At 42.5% G+C, this 20,879-nt stretch overlaps 1 protein-coding gene across 4 annotated transcripts; it reads right to left on the bottom strand.

Moving 5' to 3' along the window:
• Nucleotides 1-845: 845 nt before the first annotated feature.
• Nucleotides 846-19,934, bottom strand: myripa (myosin VIIA and Rab interacting protein a). Of its 4 annotated transcripts, XM_089007537.1 has the most exons (18): nt 19,852-19,934; nt 19,078-19,228; nt 18,363-18,542; nt 16,551-16,772; nt 16,323-16,459; nt 14,442-14,522; nt 14,048-14,145; nt 13,769-13,849; nt 13,541-13,657; nt 13,323-13,440; nt 12,658-13,166; nt 8,550-12,474; nt 8,290-8,393; nt 7,605-7,784; nt 6,765-6,926; nt 6,519-6,617; nt 6,363-6,423; nt 847-1,640 (listed from the first exon to the last, which is right to left on the bottom strand). In XM_089007537.1, exons 3-18 carry the CDS (start codon nt 18,470-18,472, stop codon nt 1,519-1,521), a joined length of 6,126 nt encoding a protein of 2,041 aa, XP_088863663.1. In that variant the 5' UTR covers nt 18,473-18,542; nt 19,078-19,228; nt 19,852-19,934; the 3' UTR covers nt 847-1,518. The 4 variants fall into 4 exon arrangements, with proteins under 4 accessions (XP_088863661.1, XP_088863660.1, XP_088863662.1 ...); XM_089007535.1 differs by having other exon boundaries at nt 846-1,640; nt 8,290-12,474; nt 18,363-18,511; nt 19,852-19,931; XM_089007534.1 differs by having other exon boundaries at nt 846-1,640; nt 8,290-12,474; nt 19,852-19,930.
• Nucleotides 19,935-20,879: the final 945 nt, after the last annotated feature.

The following is a 20,879-nucleotide window of genomic DNA, read 5'->3' as shown; positions in this document are numbered from 1 at the left end:
ATCTCCGTTGTCAGAGAGTCGTCGACGTCACAGACACATCATCCCATCAACTCACGTCGGGGCCGACCGCTGTTGCGGCATCGGCGGCGACATCGACGCGGCGAAAGACCTTCAGGCCAACCACCGTCCCGCTTGGCAAAATATCCCGCGGCGAAAAGAAGCCGCCGGGGAGTGACGGGAAGGTCCTGTCCAGCTCTTCTTCCTCTGCCAGCCAACCTGCAGGTCTGTTTCACAAATTTATGGATTTTATTTTTTTAATTCGGGGACCTCCATACTAACAATGTATTTCTTTGCTTCTGAATACAAGGGAACCGACTAAAGTGTTTGCAGAATATCATTGCTATTATGAAATATGATGACTTTTAGCTTCAATAAAGTGGACCCCAACATAGTTGTCAATCGCCACCTGCTGATTGACGGATTCACTGATTTAAAAAAAAAAGTAATTGTCAATACCTTCCAAATTTTTTGAGAGGGGGTGGGTTACACTTTGAATATGATGTCATATGACATCATCTTCAAAGAGGAACTCCTGTAACTGTGGGTGTTAATCAGTGTGTAACCCACCCCCTCGGTGTCATGTGACATCATCATCACGGCATGTATAGTAAGGCATTTTTGGCCCGAAAAAAAAAAAAAAAAAAACTTTGCATGTATAGTAAGGCCTTTTTAGTTATTGTTTTTTTATAGTAAGCCGTTTTTAGCTAAAGAAAAAAACGACCATGTATAGTAAGCCGTTTTTAGTCATAAAAACACAGCATTGATAAGGCCTTTGTAATGCGTATTTGGCCCGAAAAAAACTACCATGTATATATAGTAAGGCGTTTTTAGCTGAAAAAAAACAACCATATGTAGTAAGGCGTTTTAGCACAAAAAAACATGGAGAGTAAGGCATTTTTAGCCAGAAAAAAATGGCCAGGTATAGTCTGACGCTTTTAGCCTGAAACAAAAAACGACCATGTATCGTAAGGTGTTTTTAGTGCAAAAAAAAACAAAACCCCAAACACGTTAGTCAGGTATTTTCTAGCACAAAAGAAATGACCACATTTATAGTAAGGCGTTTTAGCACCCACAGTTACATGGGTTACTGTTTGTGTAGGACATCAACACACCATGCTTGTATTATTTTCATGATAAGACCTGTGTGTGTGTGTGTGTGTGTGTGTGTGTGTGTGTGTGTGTGTGTGTGTGTGTGTGTGTGTGTGTGTGTGTGTGTGTGTGTGTGTGTGTGTGTGTGTGTGTTAAGATTGGAAGGGGGGGGGTTGTTGAGCTATTTGCCATCACTCTGTTGTCACATAGCTGAGTGTATACAACGCCATGTTAAATACTGCATAGTGTTCTCAACGTATGTGCGGCGATGCGGCCGCTATATGTTTGGCTCACAACATGGCGGACAGTCATTTATTTATCCAGCCCGTCTGAAAATGTGTTTTTATCTCATCACAAAACATTTTCACAATATGTGCTCTCGCAGTGGGCGGTGAAAACAAGGACACAGGCCAACGGGAGCAGGCGGGTCTACTGGTGGGCGTGGTCGCGGTAACGGTCATCATGGTGACAGGCATCCTGGTGTCCATTTACGTGTACAATCACCCCACGTCGACCGCCAGCCTCTTCTTCATGGAGGTCAGTGACGACAACTGCAAAGTACGGTTAAACATTTCATTTTATGATACATGTTCATCATACGTTTGAAAAATGGCCGTTGTCCACAAAAATGGATTCCTGCATCTTTTCAGGGAACTGTGCACAAAGGTTTCTCACTCACGAAAGCGATGCCTCCCAAATTTCACCACACATTAGGAATGCTGCGTTTGAGCTCCGTGGTGACAAATTGCGTGAGCACAGTTTTAATCAAACACCCGACACCTTCCACGTGCTTGTACGCAGCGGCGTCCGGCCCGTTGGCCCACCATGAAGTTCCGCCGCGGGTCAGGCCACCCTTCCTACGCCGAGGTGGAGGTCGCGGGCGTGGACGCAGACGGCGTGGCGGTCATCGACCCCAAGCAGTCGTTCGTCATGGCCATCAGACGAGAGAGCGAGCAGAAGGAGGGCTTCATCGTGCCTGACCCAAGGGAACGCTTCCTCTGCGCTGAGAGCTAACCTGAACTACGACTCCCAGAATGCTTTGGGACAAAAGCTCTTACTGACATTTAATCCCTCTATGAGGAGAAGTATATTTTGATGCAGGGTTCGCGTTTGCCAGTGGACTGCTTTCATGTGATTTGCAAAGACAAACACAGACTGACTTTGTGGCCAAGATCACTGTTATGTGTCAGCGTTCCCTCCCGGAGAAACTTCTTTCCGATGATGGAATGTCTTCACCCAGCAGTGCCATTTCCTCTTTTCCAAAATACAAACAAAATTCCTCACGTTGTCTGTCTTCATGTGGAAAGTTCAAAAGGTCTTTGCTGCCATTCAAAAATGCATTTATTTTCAACTGATTAGCCCACTTTACACCATGCATTACATCAAGCATTTTTGGCCAGCAAAAAAAATAAAAAATGACCATGGATACTCAAGCATTTTTAGCCAGAAAAAAATGATCATGTATAGTAAAGCGCTTTTAGCCGAAAACACGACCAGTATAGTAAGGCGTTTTTAGCCAAAAAAAACGACCATGTATAGGAAGGCGTTTTTAGCCTTATAAAACGACCATGTATAGGAAGGCGTTTTTAGCCTTATAAAACGACCATGTATCGTAAGGCGTTTTTTAGCACGAAAAAAACAACCATGTTTAGTAAGACGTTTTTAGCCGAAAAAAACGACCATGTATAGTAAGGCGTTTTTAGTCTTATAAAACGACCGTGTATAGTAAGGCGTTTTTAGCCAAAAAAAAACCGACCATGTATAGTAAGGCGTTTTTACCACGACAAACCGACCCTGTATAGTAAGACGTTTTTAGCCGAAAAAACGACCATGTATAGTCAGGCGCTTTTAGCCGAAAAAACGACCAGTATAGTAAGGCGTTTTTAGCCTGATGAAACGACCATGTATAGTAAGGCGTTTTCAGCTGAAAAAAAAGACCATGTATAGTAAGGCGTTTTTAGTCTTATAAAACGACCGTGTATAGTAAGGCGTTTTTAGCCAAAAAAAAACGACCATGATAGTAAGGCGTTTTTACCATGACAAACCGACCATGTATAGTAAGACGCTTTTAGCCGAAAAAACGACCATGTATAGTCAGGCGCTTTTAGCCGAAAAAACGACCAGTATAGTAAGGCGTTTTTAGCCGAAAAAAACGACCATGTATAGTAAGGCGTTTTCAGCTGAAAAAAAAGACCATGTATAGTAAGTCGATGAGAAGGTTTCTTCAGCCGTCATCTGTACAAAAGTGAAGGTCTTTAGTTCGCTGACGAAGCCTCTTGGATAGGAGGCGAAACGTCCGAAACCTTCACTTTTGTACAGATGACGGCTGAAGAAACCTTCTCATCGATGGACCACTCCTGTACGACTGAGCGCTTACACAGACGCATGTATAGTAAGGCGTTTTTACCCGAAAAAAACGACCATGTATAGTAAGGCGTTTTTAGCCGAAAAAAACGACCATGTAAACTAAGGCGTTTTTAGCCGAAAAAAACGACCATGTATATTAAGGCGTTTTTACCCGAAAAAAACCAACCATGTTTAGTAAGGCGTTTATAGCAAAAAAAAGCGACCATGTATATTAAGGCGTTTTTAGCCGAAAAAAACATATAGTAAGGCGTTTTTAGCCGAAAAAACGACCATGTATAGTAAGGCGTTTTTGACGCAAAAAACGACCATGTAAGGCGTTTTTTAGCCTTATAAAACGACCATGTAGAGTAAGGCGTTTTTAGCCTTATAAAACGACCATGTATAGTAAGGCGTTTTCAGCTGAAAAAAAGACCATGTATAGTAAGGCGTTTTTAGCCAAAAAAAACGACCTCGTATAGTAAGCCGTTTTTAGCACGAAAAAAACGACCATGTATAGTAAGGCGTTTTTAGCCGAAAAAACGACCATGTTTAGTAAGGCCTTTTTAGCCGAAAAAAACGACCATGTATAGTAAGGCGTTTTTACCCGAAAAAAAACGACCATGTATAGTAAGGCGTTTTTAGCCTTATAAAACGACCATGTATAGTAAGGCGTTTTTACCCGAAAAAAACGACCATGTATAGTAAGGCCTTTTTAGCCGAAAAAAACGACCATGTATAGTAAGGCGTTTTTAGCCCCAAAAAAAAAAACGACCATGTATAGCAAGGCGTTTTTAGCCGAAAAAAAAAGACCATGTATAGTAAGGCGTTTTTAGCCGAAAAAAACGACCATTTCAGCTGAAAAAAAAGACCATGTATAGTAAGGGGCTTTTAGCCGAAAAAACGACCAGTATAGTAAGGCGTTTTTAGCCAAAAAAAACGACCATGTATAGTAAGGCGTTTTTTAGCACGAAAAAAACCAACCATGTTTAGTAAGGCGTTTTTAGCAAAAAAAAACGACCATGTATATTAAGGCGTTTTTAGCCCAAAAAACATATAGTAAGGCGTTTTTAGCCGAAAAAACGACCATGTATAGTAAGGAGTTTTTAGCCAAAAAAAAAACGACCATGCATAGTAAGGCGTTTTTACCCCGACAAACCGATACCTATAGTAAGGCGTTTTTAGCGTTTTTAGCCTTATAAAACGACCATGTATAGTAAGGTGATTTTACCACGACAAACCGACCATGTATAGTAAGGTGTTTTAGCCGAAAAAAAACGACCATGTCTCGTAAGGCGTTTTTAGCCAAAAAAAACGACCTCTATAGTAAGGTGTTTTTAGCACGAAAAAACAACCATGTATAGTAAGGTGTTTTTAGCACGAAAAAACAACCATGTATAGTAAGGCGTTTTTTCGCATGAAAAAAAACGACCATGTATAGCAAGGCGTTTTTACCCCGACAAACCGACCATGTATATATAGTAAGGCGTTTTTAGCCTTATATAACGACCATGTATAGTAAGGCGTTTTTTAGCACGAAAAAACAACCATGTTTAGTAAGGCGTTTTTAGCCCCCCCCCCCAAAAAAACGACCATGTATAGCAAGCCGTTTTTAGCCGAAAAAAACCCGACCATGCATAGTCAGGCGTTTTTAGCCAAAAAAAACGACCATGTATAGTAAGGCGTTTTTAGCCTTATAAAACGACCATGTATAGCAAGGCGTTTTTTAGCACGAAAAAAACGACTACGGCGTTTTTTAGCACGAAAAAACGACCATGTATAGTAAGGCGATTTTAGTCGAAAAAAACGACCTTGTATAGTAAGGCGTTTTTTTTGCACGAAAAAAACAACCATGTTTAGTAAGGCGTTTTTTAGCACGAAAAAACCACCATGTATAATATGGCGTTTTTAGCCGAAAAAACCGACCGTGTATAGTAAGGCGTTTTTAGTAGAAAAAAAAAACGACCTTGTATGGTAAGGCGTTTTTTAGCACGAAAATACGACCATGTATAGTAAGACGTTTTCAGCTGAAAAAAAAGACTATGTATAGTAAGGCGTTTTTTAGCACGAAAAAAAACAACCATGTTTAGTAAGGCGTTTTTAGCCGAAAAAAACGACCATGTATAGTAAGGCCTTTTTTACCCTAAAAAAACGACCATGTATAGTAAGGCGCTTTTTGCCGAAAAAAAAACGACCATGTATATAGTAAGGCCTTTTTAGCTGAAAAAAACGACCATGTACAGTAAGGCGTTTTTAGCCGGAAAAAAAACGACTATGTGTAGTAAGTCGTTTTTAGCCGAAAAAACGACCGTGTACAGTAAGCCGTTTTTAGCTGAAAAAAATGACCATGTATAGTAAGGCGGTTTTACCCCGAAAAAACAACCATGTATACATATAGTAAGGCATTTTTTGCCCGAAAAAAAAGACCATGTAGCAAGCCGTTTTTGCCGAAATAAAACAACCATGCAAAGTAAGGCATGTTTAGCCTCCCAAAAAAAAAAAACAACCATGACGTTTTAGCCTGAAAAGAAACGACCGTGTATCGTTCAACCAATTTTAGCCCAAAAAAAAAGCATGCATAGTGAGCCGTTTTTCCCAGAAAAAAACCCACTAAGTACACTAAGGCGTTTCTAGCCCAACAACAACGACCATGTCTCGGAAGGTGATTTTAGCCTGAAATAAACGACCATAATAAGGAAGCCGTTTTTCCTTGAAAAAAAGAACCATCCAAGTATAGTATTCTGCCCATAAAAAAATTACTACGTATTGTCAGACATTTTTCGCCGAAATAAAAAAAACAACTGTCAAATGTAAAAACGATTGAAGGGCTGTTGTTTTCGTTTCAGTGACTTTTTTTGTTTTGCTACGAAGTAAGGTTTCCTGATATGAATGAAAATACACAAGTACAGCATAGTTTGTGTTTCGCTGACCTGGACGCGGCAGCGCAGGGAGTCGTCTCCTCAGCTGTCTGGACGAGCTAATCGTGTGAGGCTGGTGGTGGAGACAAGGTGCTCTTTTGTTTGAGGCCATTGATATTACATCGCCCCCGCGTGTGCGACAACAGAAAATGCATGAACAGTACTTACCATGACCGGGACGGCCCTGGCCTTGGCGAAACGGGACTGTGGGTCCACGTCCAGTCCGGCGGTCCTTAGAGCTGCGATCCTCGCAGAGATATCATTGATCTGCAACGGCATATACTCTGTTCATAGAAGCTTGCACTGTGGTTTGACGTAATTTGGCCATTTTCTGTCATGTCCGGTCACGCTACGCTTCCTCACATGATTTGGCAGGATGTTATGTGACAGAAGCGCAACACAACAAAGGCTCACCTGCAGCTCAGATTGCTGAACCCGGGCGGCGGCCGACGCAAACCGTTCCTCGAGGATGAAAATTTCTGTGTCAGACGTGCTGCTAGAGATGCCCCTGGCGTGCTCCTCTAGCGCACCGAGCTCGTGCTCCACGCCGTACACTGAGCCCGCCGCAACGTACACCTGCGGAGGACTATGTTGAAAGTACCTGCCACTGTTAAAGAACGTAGCGTTTCGCTCTTTCAGACCACGAGCCTATACAATATCAAGAGTCACATTATTTTCACAAGACTGAATGTGTTATATTTTTATCATTATGATTACTAGTTTATGTATTATTGATTAACTCATTCACTGCCATTCACGAATTTATTCGGGAATTGAAAATGCGACGTAGAGCGCCATTTCCGAATTTGTTCAGATTTTTTTCATGCTTGGTTGCCGATAAAGCGCTGGCCTCTGGCAGTGTTTATTCTTTTCCACCAGGTGGCAGCCTTCCATTTTTTCCATGTCAGCGCTTTGTTCCAGCTTCCGCTGTTGTTAAAGCGCTATATAAACCAATGTATTGCATTGTATTTTGGACAGCCGCCCTCATGTCAAGCTCACATAACTTCAGACCCATATAATTTCGGAATTAACTCTTTTTTCCAAATGAAAGAAGAGATTCTAAGGTTTCTTACGCTGCATTGAATGTTTATGTAGTCCTAAAACTTAATATTCTGTGGGTCTTGGAATTCGAGTGACATTGACAAAAACCCTGGCACTGAACTTGACACATTTTTGCACGTCTGGCAGCGAATGAGTTAATGAAACCTGGTAAAAAAAATCCAATGGTTCAACCAGCCTAAAACTACAAGCTACCTTCTCTTCCAGTGCAGAGAACTGCTGATCCAATTGCTTGGGGTCGGCATCCGGAGGCAAAGAGAAAGCACTGGGACGCCGGCCTTGGCGACCTTCCACCCCCTGGAGCAGTTCCTCTGTGGCGTTGAGAACTTTAAGGACCTCAGTTGTGATGCTGCACAGGGACGCTGCCGAGTACCTCTGCACACATACAGATGTGACAGATGAGAAATAAGTTTTTTGAAAAACGTTTTACGAACATCTGATCGTTCTGTTGGTATTTCCTTGAGGTTAACGCCATCTAGTGGATGCAGACTCATAATGCCGTGCACTCAATAAAAGACAAAATAGGTCATTCATAAGGTGCGGCTCATAATCCAGTCCCCCTTTTCATGTTGAAAATACGGTAGTTTGTCCACTGCCCTATACACCCCAGCTTACTATAGAAATCCGATCAGTAATTACCGTAACCAAGCAGTACTACTCGCGTTGTGCAAATTGCCATAAAGAAGCTTCCTCTCGGTCCATCTCACCTGTTCGAGCAGGGTCAATATGAAGTGTACCGCACGGTACACTTCAGCATCACTAGCCTACATGATGCAGGAGGTGTAAGCAGGAGGAGGAAGGAGAAGTTATTCAAGCAAGCGCTTGGTTAATTCAAGCTAAAACGAATTAACCGTTGAAGGTCGGTGAAAAGGTTCCTTACATTTACGATCTCCTCTGGCAATGGGAAGTCCTCCTCCATTTTTCTTCTTGGGCCCTCACGTTTCGCCATTGCTGCCCCCACCTCATGTTCCTGTTGTCTAGAAACTGGAAGAGCAGCACTTTTGAGCGTTCCTGACAGTTCTACAGAAATTTGGTTCTGGGCATCTTTGAGTCCACGTATTGGTTCTTCCTGGACTTCTTTTACATCTATTTCGTTTATCTTTAGATCTGTATAATTACTGTTGGTGGCTTTGTACTTGCCATTTTCAGTCTTCAGGTTTGTTTCCCTCTCTTTGACGGCCTTGTCATCCGCAGTCGCGTTCTCCTGTGTTTCAGCCTCATTCCAATCCTCCTCTCTTTTGACCGGGTTCCTGTTCTGACCTGGTTTTGAGTTTTCATTTGTCCACCTGTCGGTGTTTGTACAATCTTTGCTCTCTTTGTCTGTCTGCATATCGTAGTTCTTGTCTGTCTTTGAAACAACATCACTCCTTTTGACATTCCAAGTATTACCTCTGCAGTCATTGTCCTTGTCTGTCTCCAGGAGTTTTTGTCTCTCCTTGTCCATCGGCTCGTTCCAGGTTTCGCCTGATTTAGCATCTTTGTCTGCCTTTGTGTTGTGGTTATCGTTCTTTTCCTCACTTCTCTCATTGTCTGTCTTTGCATCATTGTCCCTGTACTTGCCTGCCTGTGCTACCTCATCTGTCTTTCCATCCTTGTACAAGTCTGTCTTTACATGCTTTGTCCCATCATTGTCTATCTTGCTTTCCTCTTTATTGTTTGTGTCTATTTGTGCGTCCATGTCCCAGTCCTTCAGTGCTTTGCCTTGCGGGTTCCTGTCGGTGTGTATCTTTGCATCCTTGTCCCTGTCTGTATTAGCATCCTTGCTCAAATCTGTGCCTGTCCCCGGTTCCTTGCTCCAATCCTGGGTTGTCTTTGCAGCCTTACTCCAGCCATGGTCTGTCTTGGATTCCTCATTTCTTTCTTTGTCTGTCTCTACAACCTTGTCCGACTGTACTTCCTTGTTCCTGCTCTTGTCTGGCTCGTCTTCTTGGTTTGTGTGATTGTCTGTCTTGGTTTCCTTTTTCCTGTCTGTAGCAGTCTTTGGATCATTGTTCCAATGATTGTCTGACTGAGCGCCCATGTTCCAGTCCGAGTCCGTTTTGCATTCCTTGTTCCTGTCCTTGACTGTCTGTGCATCAGTATTCTTGTCCTTGTCAGTCAGCAAGTCTTCTTTTCTCTCCTCATCTGTCTTTACATCCTTGTTCCAGGATTTGTCTGTTTGCCATTCATTGCTTGTGGTATCATCTGCTTTGGTGTCCTCTTCTCCCACGTCATCAATCTTAATATCGCCTATTCTTTCCATAGCTGTCTTTTCTGTCTCTTGTCTCTCCTTTTCGGTTTTTGAGTGGTCCTTCCTCTTATTATCTTGAGCATCATTGTTCCGGTCCCCCTCATCTGTCTTGGCTTCCATGTCCTGTTCCATCTTATGACATGTCTCTTTGTCCGTATTTACATCAGTGTTACTTTCATTGTCCGTATTCATCTCCTCTGTCAGACCTTCATCTGCCCTGATCCTGTCCTCGTTTATGTTGACACCCTCATTTCTGCTATCATCTGTCATCTCACAAGTTTCCTTGTTTGTCATTGTTTCAACTTCAGTCCCTTCACCTTCCATTGCAGGATTGTTCTCAAGTCCCATTGAGTCTTCTCTGTTCTCACCCTCAATTTTCTTTTCCACCTGGACATCACAGTTGCTCTCCTTTCTATTCTCGTTCAGTTCCTCATCTGCCTTGGTCGAGTCCTTCTCTGTCTTTTCAGCCTCTTTTGGGTCACGCGTTTCAGTGTCTCTGAAATTCTTTTCAACGGTCTGCAGATCCGTGTTATTCACATCATCTGTCTCTTTTTCAGTCTTGATATCGTTGTTCCTGTCTGTGCTTCCATCATCTCTCTTTTCTTGCACTTTCATGGCACTAGCTGTCTGTGTTTCCTCATTGCTCCCCCTGTCTTGAATTAAGTCCTCGTTGTTTTCTTCATTTGTCATAATGTTATCGTTCATACCCAAGGTAGTTTTTGCATCTTTCTCGTCTGTCTCGCTGTCCATTTTTGTCTTGTCACATGTCATTGTTTCTTCTGTCCTCACACCACTTGTCTCCTCATCCATCTTTACATTTGTGTTGAGGTCATCGTCTGTATTTGTGTCCCCATTCTTTTCCTCATTTGTTATTGAGTCAACTGTCTTCTCTTTCTCAGTATTTTCGTCGTTATTCCGATTGTCTTGCTTTCCATCATCTATCGTCTTCTCTTTTGCAACCTTGTTACAGTCTTGATCTGTCTTTGCGTCATCATTCAGGTCCCCACTTTCCTTGCTCCTGCGTTTCACTGTGTTTACATCCATACTCCTGTTCTTTTCTGTGTTTCCCTCTTCTGTCTTTGTTCTCGCATTCATTTCGTCATTTGTCACCATCTCATTCTTTCTCTCTGTAGCAGTCTTTGCTTCCCTGTTCCCATTCTCATCCTCCTTCCTCGTGTCTATAGATGGACCCCTGTTCCTGTTCATATCAGTCTTGGAGTCCTCCTCCTTCTCACCAACTGAATCATTGTCTGTCTTTAAATCCTCATTATTGTCCTTGTCTGTCGTTGAGTCCACAGCTTTCTCATTGTCTCTGTCCTTCAGTGACTTGATATCATCGTCATCATCATCATCCTCATCCCTGTTCTCATCTTCCTTTGTGTCTCTGTTTCTTTCCTCATTTGTCACATCATCTTTCCTCTCCTTATCAATCATTGCATACTTACTCCGTTCCTCATCTGTGTTTTCATCCCAATTCTTGTTCTTGTCTGTCTCTTCATCCTCTTTCCAGTCATCGTCTGCATTTGTATCCTCATTCTGCCTTTTTTCCATCGTTGTGTATCCTGTCCTGTGGCCGTTTGTGTCATTTTTTCTCTCCTCGTCAATCTTTGGATCTTTGGCCCCTTTCGCATCTGTCATCTTCTCTTCAGGATGAGCATGTTGCCGGATATCCTCCAGTGTTAATGTCAACATGCTAGTAATGATTTTGGTGAACTCAACATCTTCCTCCTCGCTCTCCCACTTTCTTATGCCGTCTATTCTCATGTCTTCATCTTCCCGTTCTGCTTTTTGATGAACTAGCTTCACTTCCAAATGATCCAGTTCTGGTGTCCTCATTGATTCTTCTAGCTTTTCTGATTCCATCCTGTCACCATCTAATTCTTCTGTTGCGGCGTCTGAAAAGTGGTCACTCGTTGGATCCTCGACCGGTTCCTCCCCCATGATTTCTGCCCAAGGTTCCTCGCCTCGCATCAGCTTTTCTTCATCCTCACCAACTCGATCGAGCTCATCCTCAGTGGAGGAAAACAGTGAGGCACTGACCAGACTGGCCAGGTGGCGCACCTGAGTGGTCTGTGCCGCCTTGTACTCCTGCAGGCTCCACAGTGTCTCCTCATGTGCAGGATCGTCGCGGTCCAGCTCATCCTCGGTCGAGGAAAACTGAGTCGCGTCTGCTTGATTGGCCAAACGGCACAATCTCACCTCCAGCGCCTCTTCATCTTCCTCTTCTTCCTCTACCTGGTTAGCCTCCTCATCCACGATTCGGTCGAGCTCCTCTTCCGTGGAGGAGAACATTGTGGATCGAGCTTCCTTCTCCAGCTGGCTGAGTTGAAGTGCGAGTCCTTCAGTTTCTTTCTCATGATCCTGACCTTCGCATCCTTCGTCCTCGTCACACTTTCCTGCCCGGTCTAGTTCGTCGTCGGTGGACGAGAAGTAGGCCAGCCTGGACTTGGCCACCAGCTTGTACAACCGAGATGTAATTTCCTCCTCTTCCTCCTCCTCTGCGTTCTCATCCTCGTCTACCTCTTTATTCAAGTTATTTTTGCCGGTATCATCACGCCCATTCATGTTCTCATCCATCTCGGCTTCGTTCAAGTCCTTTTCGTCATCTTGGCTTCTCATTTCTCCCGCCTGTGCGTCATTGTTGCCTTTCTCTTTGACTAAAGGGTTGGAGATGAGTTCTAAGGGTTGCAGTGCATTCAATGTAAGCTCTTGCTCCTCTTGACCTAAGTCAACATTCTGGTTGAGCAGATCAGGAGTGACTGCATCGGGCGTCAAGGTATCAGGAGTGTCCACGTCAGTGGAAGAACAGGAATGGACATCTTTCTTGTTGTAATCCTGTCAATGGGAAGAAGGCACAGATAAAAAAATAATATTAGTGAATTGGAGGGACTGAACAGACTTGTCATTTTAGTGCAGCGTACTGTGGGATTAATGCACAAGATATTATAGTTTAACATAAAGTACAGTGAATCAGGTTTTTGATTACGGAAAAGTGATTGAGGCTCAGTTTTGTCTCACCATTAAAAGAGGTCCGGAAAGTGTCGCTCTTCTTTTACTTCTTCTCTTCTTTCGCGATCTCTTGGCTTTCCCGGACGCCGCTTCACTTCCAGCCCCACTCTCGTCCGGAGAGACCTTGAAGGTGATGTCGATGATACCGGTCCGGTGAGACGATGGCGATCTACCCTCCGTAGGCAACATCTGCCTCCTAACAATCGCCACAGGAGATTTTTTAAGCTTCCCGTCAGAGTCGGACCAAGCGTCGTTTCTATTCGCTACATCTCGTCGGATTTTAGAGCCTCTCAGCTTCTTGTGGAACTCCTGCAGGATAGCGCCCCAGGAGGAGTCTCGCTCTGGTTTGGCTTCGTTGTCAGAATCCATGCCCTCATAAGCAGACACCGCTCCGGACTCTCTCTCCAAGGCACTGTAGACCTGACTCTTCCTCTTGGCCAGAAGGCTGGGCCGAGACAGCTGAGCACTCTGCAGGGCGATCCAGTTCCCGTCTGGACTCTTGAGCACAGATGACACACCTCCATGTGAAGGTCCACGTGCATATGTAGAAATATGAAGACAAGGACAGACCTTAAATTTAAGTGTAGTAATTTAGGGCATTGAATTGCCATTTTAGAGCAGTGACAAGCGCATTGTCTCCTGAGAAGTTTTAACTCAAAATAAATATGGTGTACCAGAGTTTTCCATACGCTCGACATTTGTCCACGGAGAGATGATTGATCCTTCTTCCACAGGTGATGTCTGACAAACGTCTCGGTTGCCGTCCATCAGTGAGAAGGCAGATCGTGACCTCTTCAAATGAGAAAAACCAACAACGCAGTGGATCACCGGTTGAGGACAGCTGTTGTTACTATTTAGAGCAGACAGTGAGGTGCTCGATGATTTCACCCACCCAAAGGCCTTTGAGGCGTTTAAAGATTTCACCAGGTTGGTCGTCGGGGCAGCGGACATTGTGCTCCAGCGAGCCCTCCTGCTCATACTCAGTCAAGGTCTTCCTCCTAGTGATGATCTTATACGCACGTACGAGTAGAACGTCAGCTGGCTTTCTTGTATGAGGTCATACGAAGGCTCCAACACATAGAATAATCTCATCATGTAAATTTTGTATCTACTGTCTTACTTTTTGCATGATGGTTTTGGCCAGCTCCTCTATGAGTTCTCCTCTGTGCTCACGCAGGTAACGGACTTCATTCTGATTCTCCTGATTATACATAAGTACATGAAAAACATAAGATGATAAGTTGCTAATATGTTTTGGTCCTGATACATATCATCTCAGGTCCAAAACATATTAGCAACAGTCAAATCTCAACGTCCAAACTGCGTCATGTTTGAAATTAGAACCGCAGAAGAGACTTAGCATACATTTGATGTAATAAGAATGCCAAGTAACAGTAACCTGACTGGCAGTATCAAACTCTGCGTTGGAAATGGCCTCGTCTATGGCCTCCTCCGCCACCCGGAAGGCCACGGTGAGCGTCTCTGCCATGCTGTGCTCTGAGAAGACAAAAAAATGGTTAAAAAAAAATTCTGAGTTACAAAATTTGCGCAAGTAGAGGTACCACTTTATGTATTACTTTCAGTTTAGTGTAGTGAAATTATGGTTCAGTCCAGTGACAGGGAGGCGTTGTCCACTGAATTCTGTTGGGCTTAGTCTGGACTGGGTGGTTTGTATACATAATGTACTGGAGTGTACTTGTAATTGATTAGTGCGGTAAACTTGGTTGGCAGGTTAGTGAAGTGAATGGGTAGATTTGGTTTGAATGCAGTGATGAATGTATCCCGGTGGTCACCTTCAGTTTGTTTGTAGAAGGTGGAGTCACTGCCAGAGACGCTGCCTTCATTGCAGATACTCTCCTCATAGGCACTTCCCTCTGCAACACATGCATATATACAGGGTGACCCAAAAAGATGCGGACCCATATTTTATTAAATAAAAAAAAAAACATTTTTTAACAAATGTCTTTTCTGTTGCAGGACGTGAAAGGTGAACCTATGGATGATCGTTTGCAGCTATAGTTGCCCCAAAAATGCCTTGGACAAATCAGTGGAAGATATTCTCCCTGGAGACCTATTTTGTGACAAAATCACACCAGAGTGTACAGATTCAGTTTCGAAAGCGTTTCCATTGTTGCAACTTTCCATCAAAATCAACGATTGTTAGTTGGTTTAAGAAGTTCAGCGAGTATGGGACTGTAGTGGACCTATGTTCTAAAGCCACAGAAGGAACTTATTCAGGCAGGAAAAAGAGTGCATGGACAGAAGAAAACATTGCTCCAGTGAGGGACTCAGTAGGACGCAGCCCTAGGAAATCAGTGCGTTGACACAGACAAGAATATAGGGGTGCTTTGAGATATGAGCAGCTCAATTTAGGAGTTGCCACAATTGAAATTTTCATGGGTACGCAACTTTTGAGTCACCAATTATTAAACTTTGACAAAATGAGAAAGAGTTACTGTTATGGTCTGCGGGTCATGACAACCGTGGCGTAGCCTCTGAGGGAGCGGAGGGGGAGTTTGGGGTGTTCAAGAGGGAAGGAGGTCTGATAGAAGCAGCTTCCAACTAAGCTTTGAGCTCTGACCACGTCACGTTGATATTCATGCAACAATGCGGCCGTTTGTGGTTATGTAAGTACATTAGCGCTGGACCTCGTGTGTGGTATTACCAGTCGCCGTGTCGCAAGAGAACACCGGGTCGTTTTCAATTACGGTCAGGGAGGGTGGACGAAGCCAAATGAAATATATACTCCGCAAAGCCATGCATGCTGTGCTATGGGAGCTATTTGTGCATGTTGGTTAGTGGGTAAAACTATTTTTTTTTTTATTATTTTATTGTGATTTCTGATGTGATTTTTATTAAAGGTCTTTTCACACACATTTTTAACAACAAAATACATCAATCAGTATTACAAAAAATAGCATTCGATGTATAATCCACAAATGTTTTGGTCTTGTACGTGAGACTTAGACTCAAATAAAGGCAGATGAAGGGATAGTGATTATATTATATATACATATATATATTATTATTATTAGGGATATATAAATGGGGCCGATACGACCAGTCAGACTTTAGTTCGCTGACGAAGCCTCTTGGATAGGAGGCGAAACGTCCGAAACCTTCACTTTTGTACAGATGACGGCTGAAGAAACCTTCTCATCGAAAGGCAGATGAACCACAAATTCGTAAGCGAGGCAGGAGAACTTATTGCAGTATTTGAACCCCTTCCCCAACTATTTTTTTGTGAAAAGCATTGATTTTTCAGACTCATTTTTTAATGTATGTTCTATATGGTATATGGCATCTCAAGTCTTGATTTAGGAACTCCTAAATTGAGCTACTCATATCTGAAGGCACCCTTATATTTTTTGCGCTGAAGGCACGGTAGCATGAGTGACCTTTGCATCTTTTGTTGTGAAATGAAGGGATAGGGATTTTTATATATATATATATATATATATATATATATATATATATATATATATATATATATATATATATATATATATATAAATTCACAACAACATAAATGGGGCCGAAACACATCAGGGCAAAAAAAAAGATTAAAAAACAGAATAATCTTCTGAAGATATGTGAATTTAATCCTCATTACTCCCACCCACTACCCTTCGCATAAGAACTGTCATTCCGACCGGAGGCCAGCGTAAGTGTACCTGTGAGCTCTGAAACCGGACTGTGCTCAGCCAAGTGTCTCCTGTAGATAGTCTTGAGCACTTTGGCACTGCCGAAGCGCTTGAAGCGTCCTTTCACGTGTGTGTAGAACCAATCCAGCGACTGTTGCTTTAACAATCTGAAAGAGACTCCAGCATGTTCATGACAGATTCGCCGAGGCAAGATTCTCACTTGTTCACGCACAGTGGTCATGAGAGTCAGTGGCTTACCTGCTCTTCCGGCAGGCGCAGCAGAGCCAGGCTTTGTCGGGCTTGCTGTAGAACCTGCAGGCCTTGCACACGTTGTACAGGCAGTCGCGACACTGCCGCTTGGGGTTGAGCAGGAAGCCGAAGGGAGCGCAGCAGCGGATGCAGCAGCGCTGGTTGAAATAGCGCTGGCGTGACAGCAGCAGGCAGCGACTGCCCTCTTCATCTAGCGCCTGCTTCAGCTCGCTGGTGGGGTGGGGAAAGGGGGTGAGGGGGAAAGCACAGCGAGTATTTGGCAACAAAAACATGAGGAGTTTTGGGGAGATGAGGGATGTGTAATCAATGTGAGGGAGGCAGGCAAGGTGTGTCTGAGTACAGCGGTAACCTGTGACAAACGTGCATGGTAACGCGTGCTGGTAAGCAGGTGCGCAGGTGCATCATCTGAAAATGATTTTTAACCGCTCCTGTGCAGTGTGATTCCATTTTTTGTTTTTCATTTTTTTTCACTACATTTTTACCTCACTTTACAGTTGAGCAAATTCAACATGTAGCTGTGCCCAAGTTCACCCATCATAAAATATGTTGTGACATTAGATGACTTTACTTCAAGCCACATTGTCTCTGATGGCCTTGCACCGACGTCTTGGACAAGCTGTGTCCGAAATGGCTTCAATTAATTTCATCTGTGCGTATGTACATTGCACCGCATTAGCTATATTTATTTGACAATAAAGTCTGTTTTTGAGTTGGTGACGAGACTCACCCTTTGTCACTGAAGGAACCCCAAGAAAGGACATACCTATACCATATTCACTCATTGCAAATTGCCAAGGTTCTGAAAAACTTCGTGTTCAACGTGGATGCTGAAATTGGAAAACGCCAACTTTGCATTTTCTGTGACGCTACACATCAGTCTTGATCACTCAAAATGACCCGGAAAACCTTCTTTAATCGATTGCAAACATGTATACTTTCCTCTTCAGAACTATTTGAATCATATTCATAACTGGATGCGTAACAAGAAAGCATATTCTCCGAATCTGAAGCCATTGTTTTGATTCTCGAGCAATGCAAGACGTCTTGGCGTGACGTCACGAACTGGGGGCGGGACTTTCTGAGAATGCCCAATTCGCAGCTCAATTTTTTTTGCAGATTTTGTACAATTTAAGTCATTTTTATTGGTGTTTTGCATTTGACTAAAAATATCATCCTGCGTGTTTTGGGTATTTTAGATGCTATAAAACGTTTTTCTGATATCAGTTAGGAAACAAAAAAGTGATGTCGGTTGTCCTTTAAGTAAAAGTTGGAGGTATGATTGCTCAGCGGCGAGGAAACAACAGGAAAGGGCTGCGGCTTCCTGTTTTGGAGTGTCTTTCCTAATCTTCACAAGGCCCGGAATGAAAACAGAGCCCAAAACTAATAACACAAAAGTAGATTTGATTTGGATTGTAATTCAATTAACTCATTCACTACTGGACGACGTGCAAAAACTCCAGCGTCAGGGTTATGAATTCCAGGATGCAAACAATATTTAGTTTTTGGACACATAAACATTCAATACAGCGTTACAAAACTTAAACTCTCTTTCCTAAATTATATGGGTCTGGAGTTATATGAGCTTGAAATGAGGGCAGCTGTCCAAAATACAATGCAATACATACATATTGGTTTAAATTGCGCTTCAACAACAGCTGAAGCTGGAAAAAAAACGCAAACCTCCTCTCAGGATGACTGGTGACTTAACCTTTGGGATGCATTCGAAAACGATGCTAAATTTCACTCAAAATTGCCCCCCCCCCAAAAAAAAAAGTATATATCTATAGTCGGCAATAGTACCTGAGTCGCTCCTCCTCTTTCTTGCGCAGCCTCATGTCACGCTGAACCACCTGCAGAACGTGTTCTGCCTCGTTGTCGCTCAGGCCTGACAGATCCAACTTGCGGCCCATCGCCGATGCTCTGAAGTTTCCTCAGACCAATATTGGCATCTCAACGAGAGGATGCGGGAAAGTTTACAACCTGAGAGTAAAAATTAAGTGTCATTTTGAAGTCATAGTTTTTGCATGTTGCAGCCAAATAAAATTAAGATGTACTTTGAATATATATTTAAAGAAAAAAGCAATAGAGAAAATCAAATTTTTAATGGTCAATCCTGCCTGTTGGTTTTAAAAATTAAAGACCAAGTGGGAAATTTGAAAGTCTAGATTGAGCAGGATCTAACATTCTGACTTTATCTCCACTACTGTAGACGTCATTATCGCAATCTTGTATATATATATATATATACATATATATATATATATATATATATATATATATATATATATATATATATATATATATATATATATATATATATATATATACACACACATATATATATACACACACATATATATATATATATATATATATATATATATATATATATATATATATATATATATATTACATACATCTATCTATATATATATATATATATATATTTTTATATTTTTTTTGAAAGGAAACAATAACTTTTTAGTTGAGCAAACCAAAATGTTTATCAACTTACCGAGGTGCTGGTTAGAAGAGAGGAGAATACAAATATTTTTTAGAAGTCTTATTTTGAAACTATAAGCATGTAAAGAGTCTTGAGCCCAAAAGTGTTATTCCACCTAGGAGAAAGTTTTGCAGTACAGTGCAAATTCAGGACCGCCCTGCTTCTGTAATAAAAAAAAAGAAAAAAAAGAGGATAAGCTTCCTCCACCAAAATCCCTTTGCACAAAAAAGTAGCAGGAATGAGATGATGATGTAAACTACAAATCTGAGGAGAACTCAATAGTCTTTACGTAAGCACTCGTTTGTTATGTCTGGATGCCCTCCCGACTCACCAACTGTTGCTTTGATGCGGTTTATTTGGGCTCTCACTGTACAAGCGCGATCGATGATGTGCATAAAAATGAAACATTATGCATGGGATAACCATTTTGAGAGTTCAATAATTTGGGAGCTTTGCCATGCAATCCAAAAATGGTGCACAACACTGTTCTCAATCCTTCAGGGCCAAAGCCACGTGGCCGCAGCTCAAGAAAAGACAGGTTTTGTTTGCAAAAATAAGTGAGAAAAATCGGATTGAGGTTGACAAAATATGCACACACGCACTCAAATACACAAACAAAGACACACACAATCCCCTTTTGAGTGCATAAGGTGAAAAAATGGCAACTTGGGGCCATGCGTTATAAATAAAGTCAAGCTAAACACAAAATGACTAGGGTATCAAGTCAAAATATCCAGTCTGTTTCATCAATTTTTTTTTGTGTCAATCCATTTCGCAGACAATCACCTCATGTTGGTGTAGCTTAATAAAAATAATGCTGCTGCAAAGTGGAGCAGCAAAATTCACTTTGCACTTTTCCATTGCAGCCCATCAGGCCATGAGTGTGAATGTTCCTTGTCCTGCAACATAAAATATAAATCAAAAATAAGTCAGATAAGACAGATAAAAAAATCTGAGATGATTGTGACCAAGTGGTATGGTGTTCTTATTTTTTAAAGAGGTCACCAAGTATGTCGATGAGAAGGTTTCTTCAGCCGTCATCTGTACGTTTTTGAAGGTGTCGGACGTTTCGTCTCCTATCCAAGAGGCTTCGTCAGCAACCTAAATAAAGTCTTACTGGTTGTATCGGCCCTATTTATATATCCCTAATGTCCGGACATTTGACGACAATGAGGTTAAAATCTTAGTGAAAGAACATACATGGTTTGAAAGTGGGGTAAAACAAGCGATTCTCATAAAACAACTAAATCCTTCATTAAACCGGTCTGGCAGGGTGAGGTTCAACTTGGATCGTTCATACAATAGCCTGCTTAGGCAACACAGGTTAGGCAACATTCGTAATGCTGATGAGGTGATACCGGAGGGAGTGGGGCAAACAGGCCAGTCGTTAGTCAGGAACGTAGGAACAATCAGTGGGGCCACAGGGAGTGGTCCTCTGCTCCCCCCAACCTGAGAGTAAGGACCTATCATAGCTGTGTCCGGCGCCGCCATGTCTGGACTTTAGGGATATGTAAATAGGGCCGATACGACCAGTAAGACTTTAGTTCGCTCACAAAGCCTCTTATATAGAAGGCGAAACGTCCGACACCTTCAAAAAGTACAGATGAAGGCTGAAGAAACCTTGTCATCGATGGACCACTCCTGTACGACTGAGAGCTTACATAGACGTTACCAGTATGGTTAAGCAAAAAATAAATAAGGCACAACGCTGAACACAAACAAGTCTTTTGCTCTTATGTCACTCTCACGCTGACTTCCAAAACAAAGTCGTATATACAGGCACCATCTTATTAGGGACCTCGGCGGAAGACACC

This window comes from Hippocampus bargibanti, linkage group LG11, assembly GCF_051943395.1.
Source record: "Hippocampus bargibanti isolate YZ-2025 linkage group LG11, ASM5194339v1, whole genome shotgun sequence".
Lineage (NCBI taxonomy): Eukaryota > Metazoa > Chordata > Actinopteri > Syngnathiformes > Syngnathidae > Hippocampus > Hippocampus bargibanti.
Note: the sequence above shows the minus strand (reverse complement) of the source record. Positions and strands in the feature narration are given on the sequence as shown.

Bases quoted from the DNA above. Each gene is read 5' to 3' on its own strand.
- myripa (XM_089007535.1), bottom strand. From the start codon at position 18,472: ATGGGCCGCAAGTTGGATCTGTCAGGCCTGAGCGACAACGAGGCAGAA. The intron at 13,850-14,047 runs GTTACTGTTACT...ATGTATAATCAG, and splicing joins AGTTTGATACTGCCAGTCAG to GAGAATCAGAATGAAGTCCG. The intron at 12,475-12,657 runs GTGAGACAAAAC...TCCCATTGACAG, and splicing joins TTTCCGGACCTCTTTTAATG to GATTACAACAAGAAAGATGT.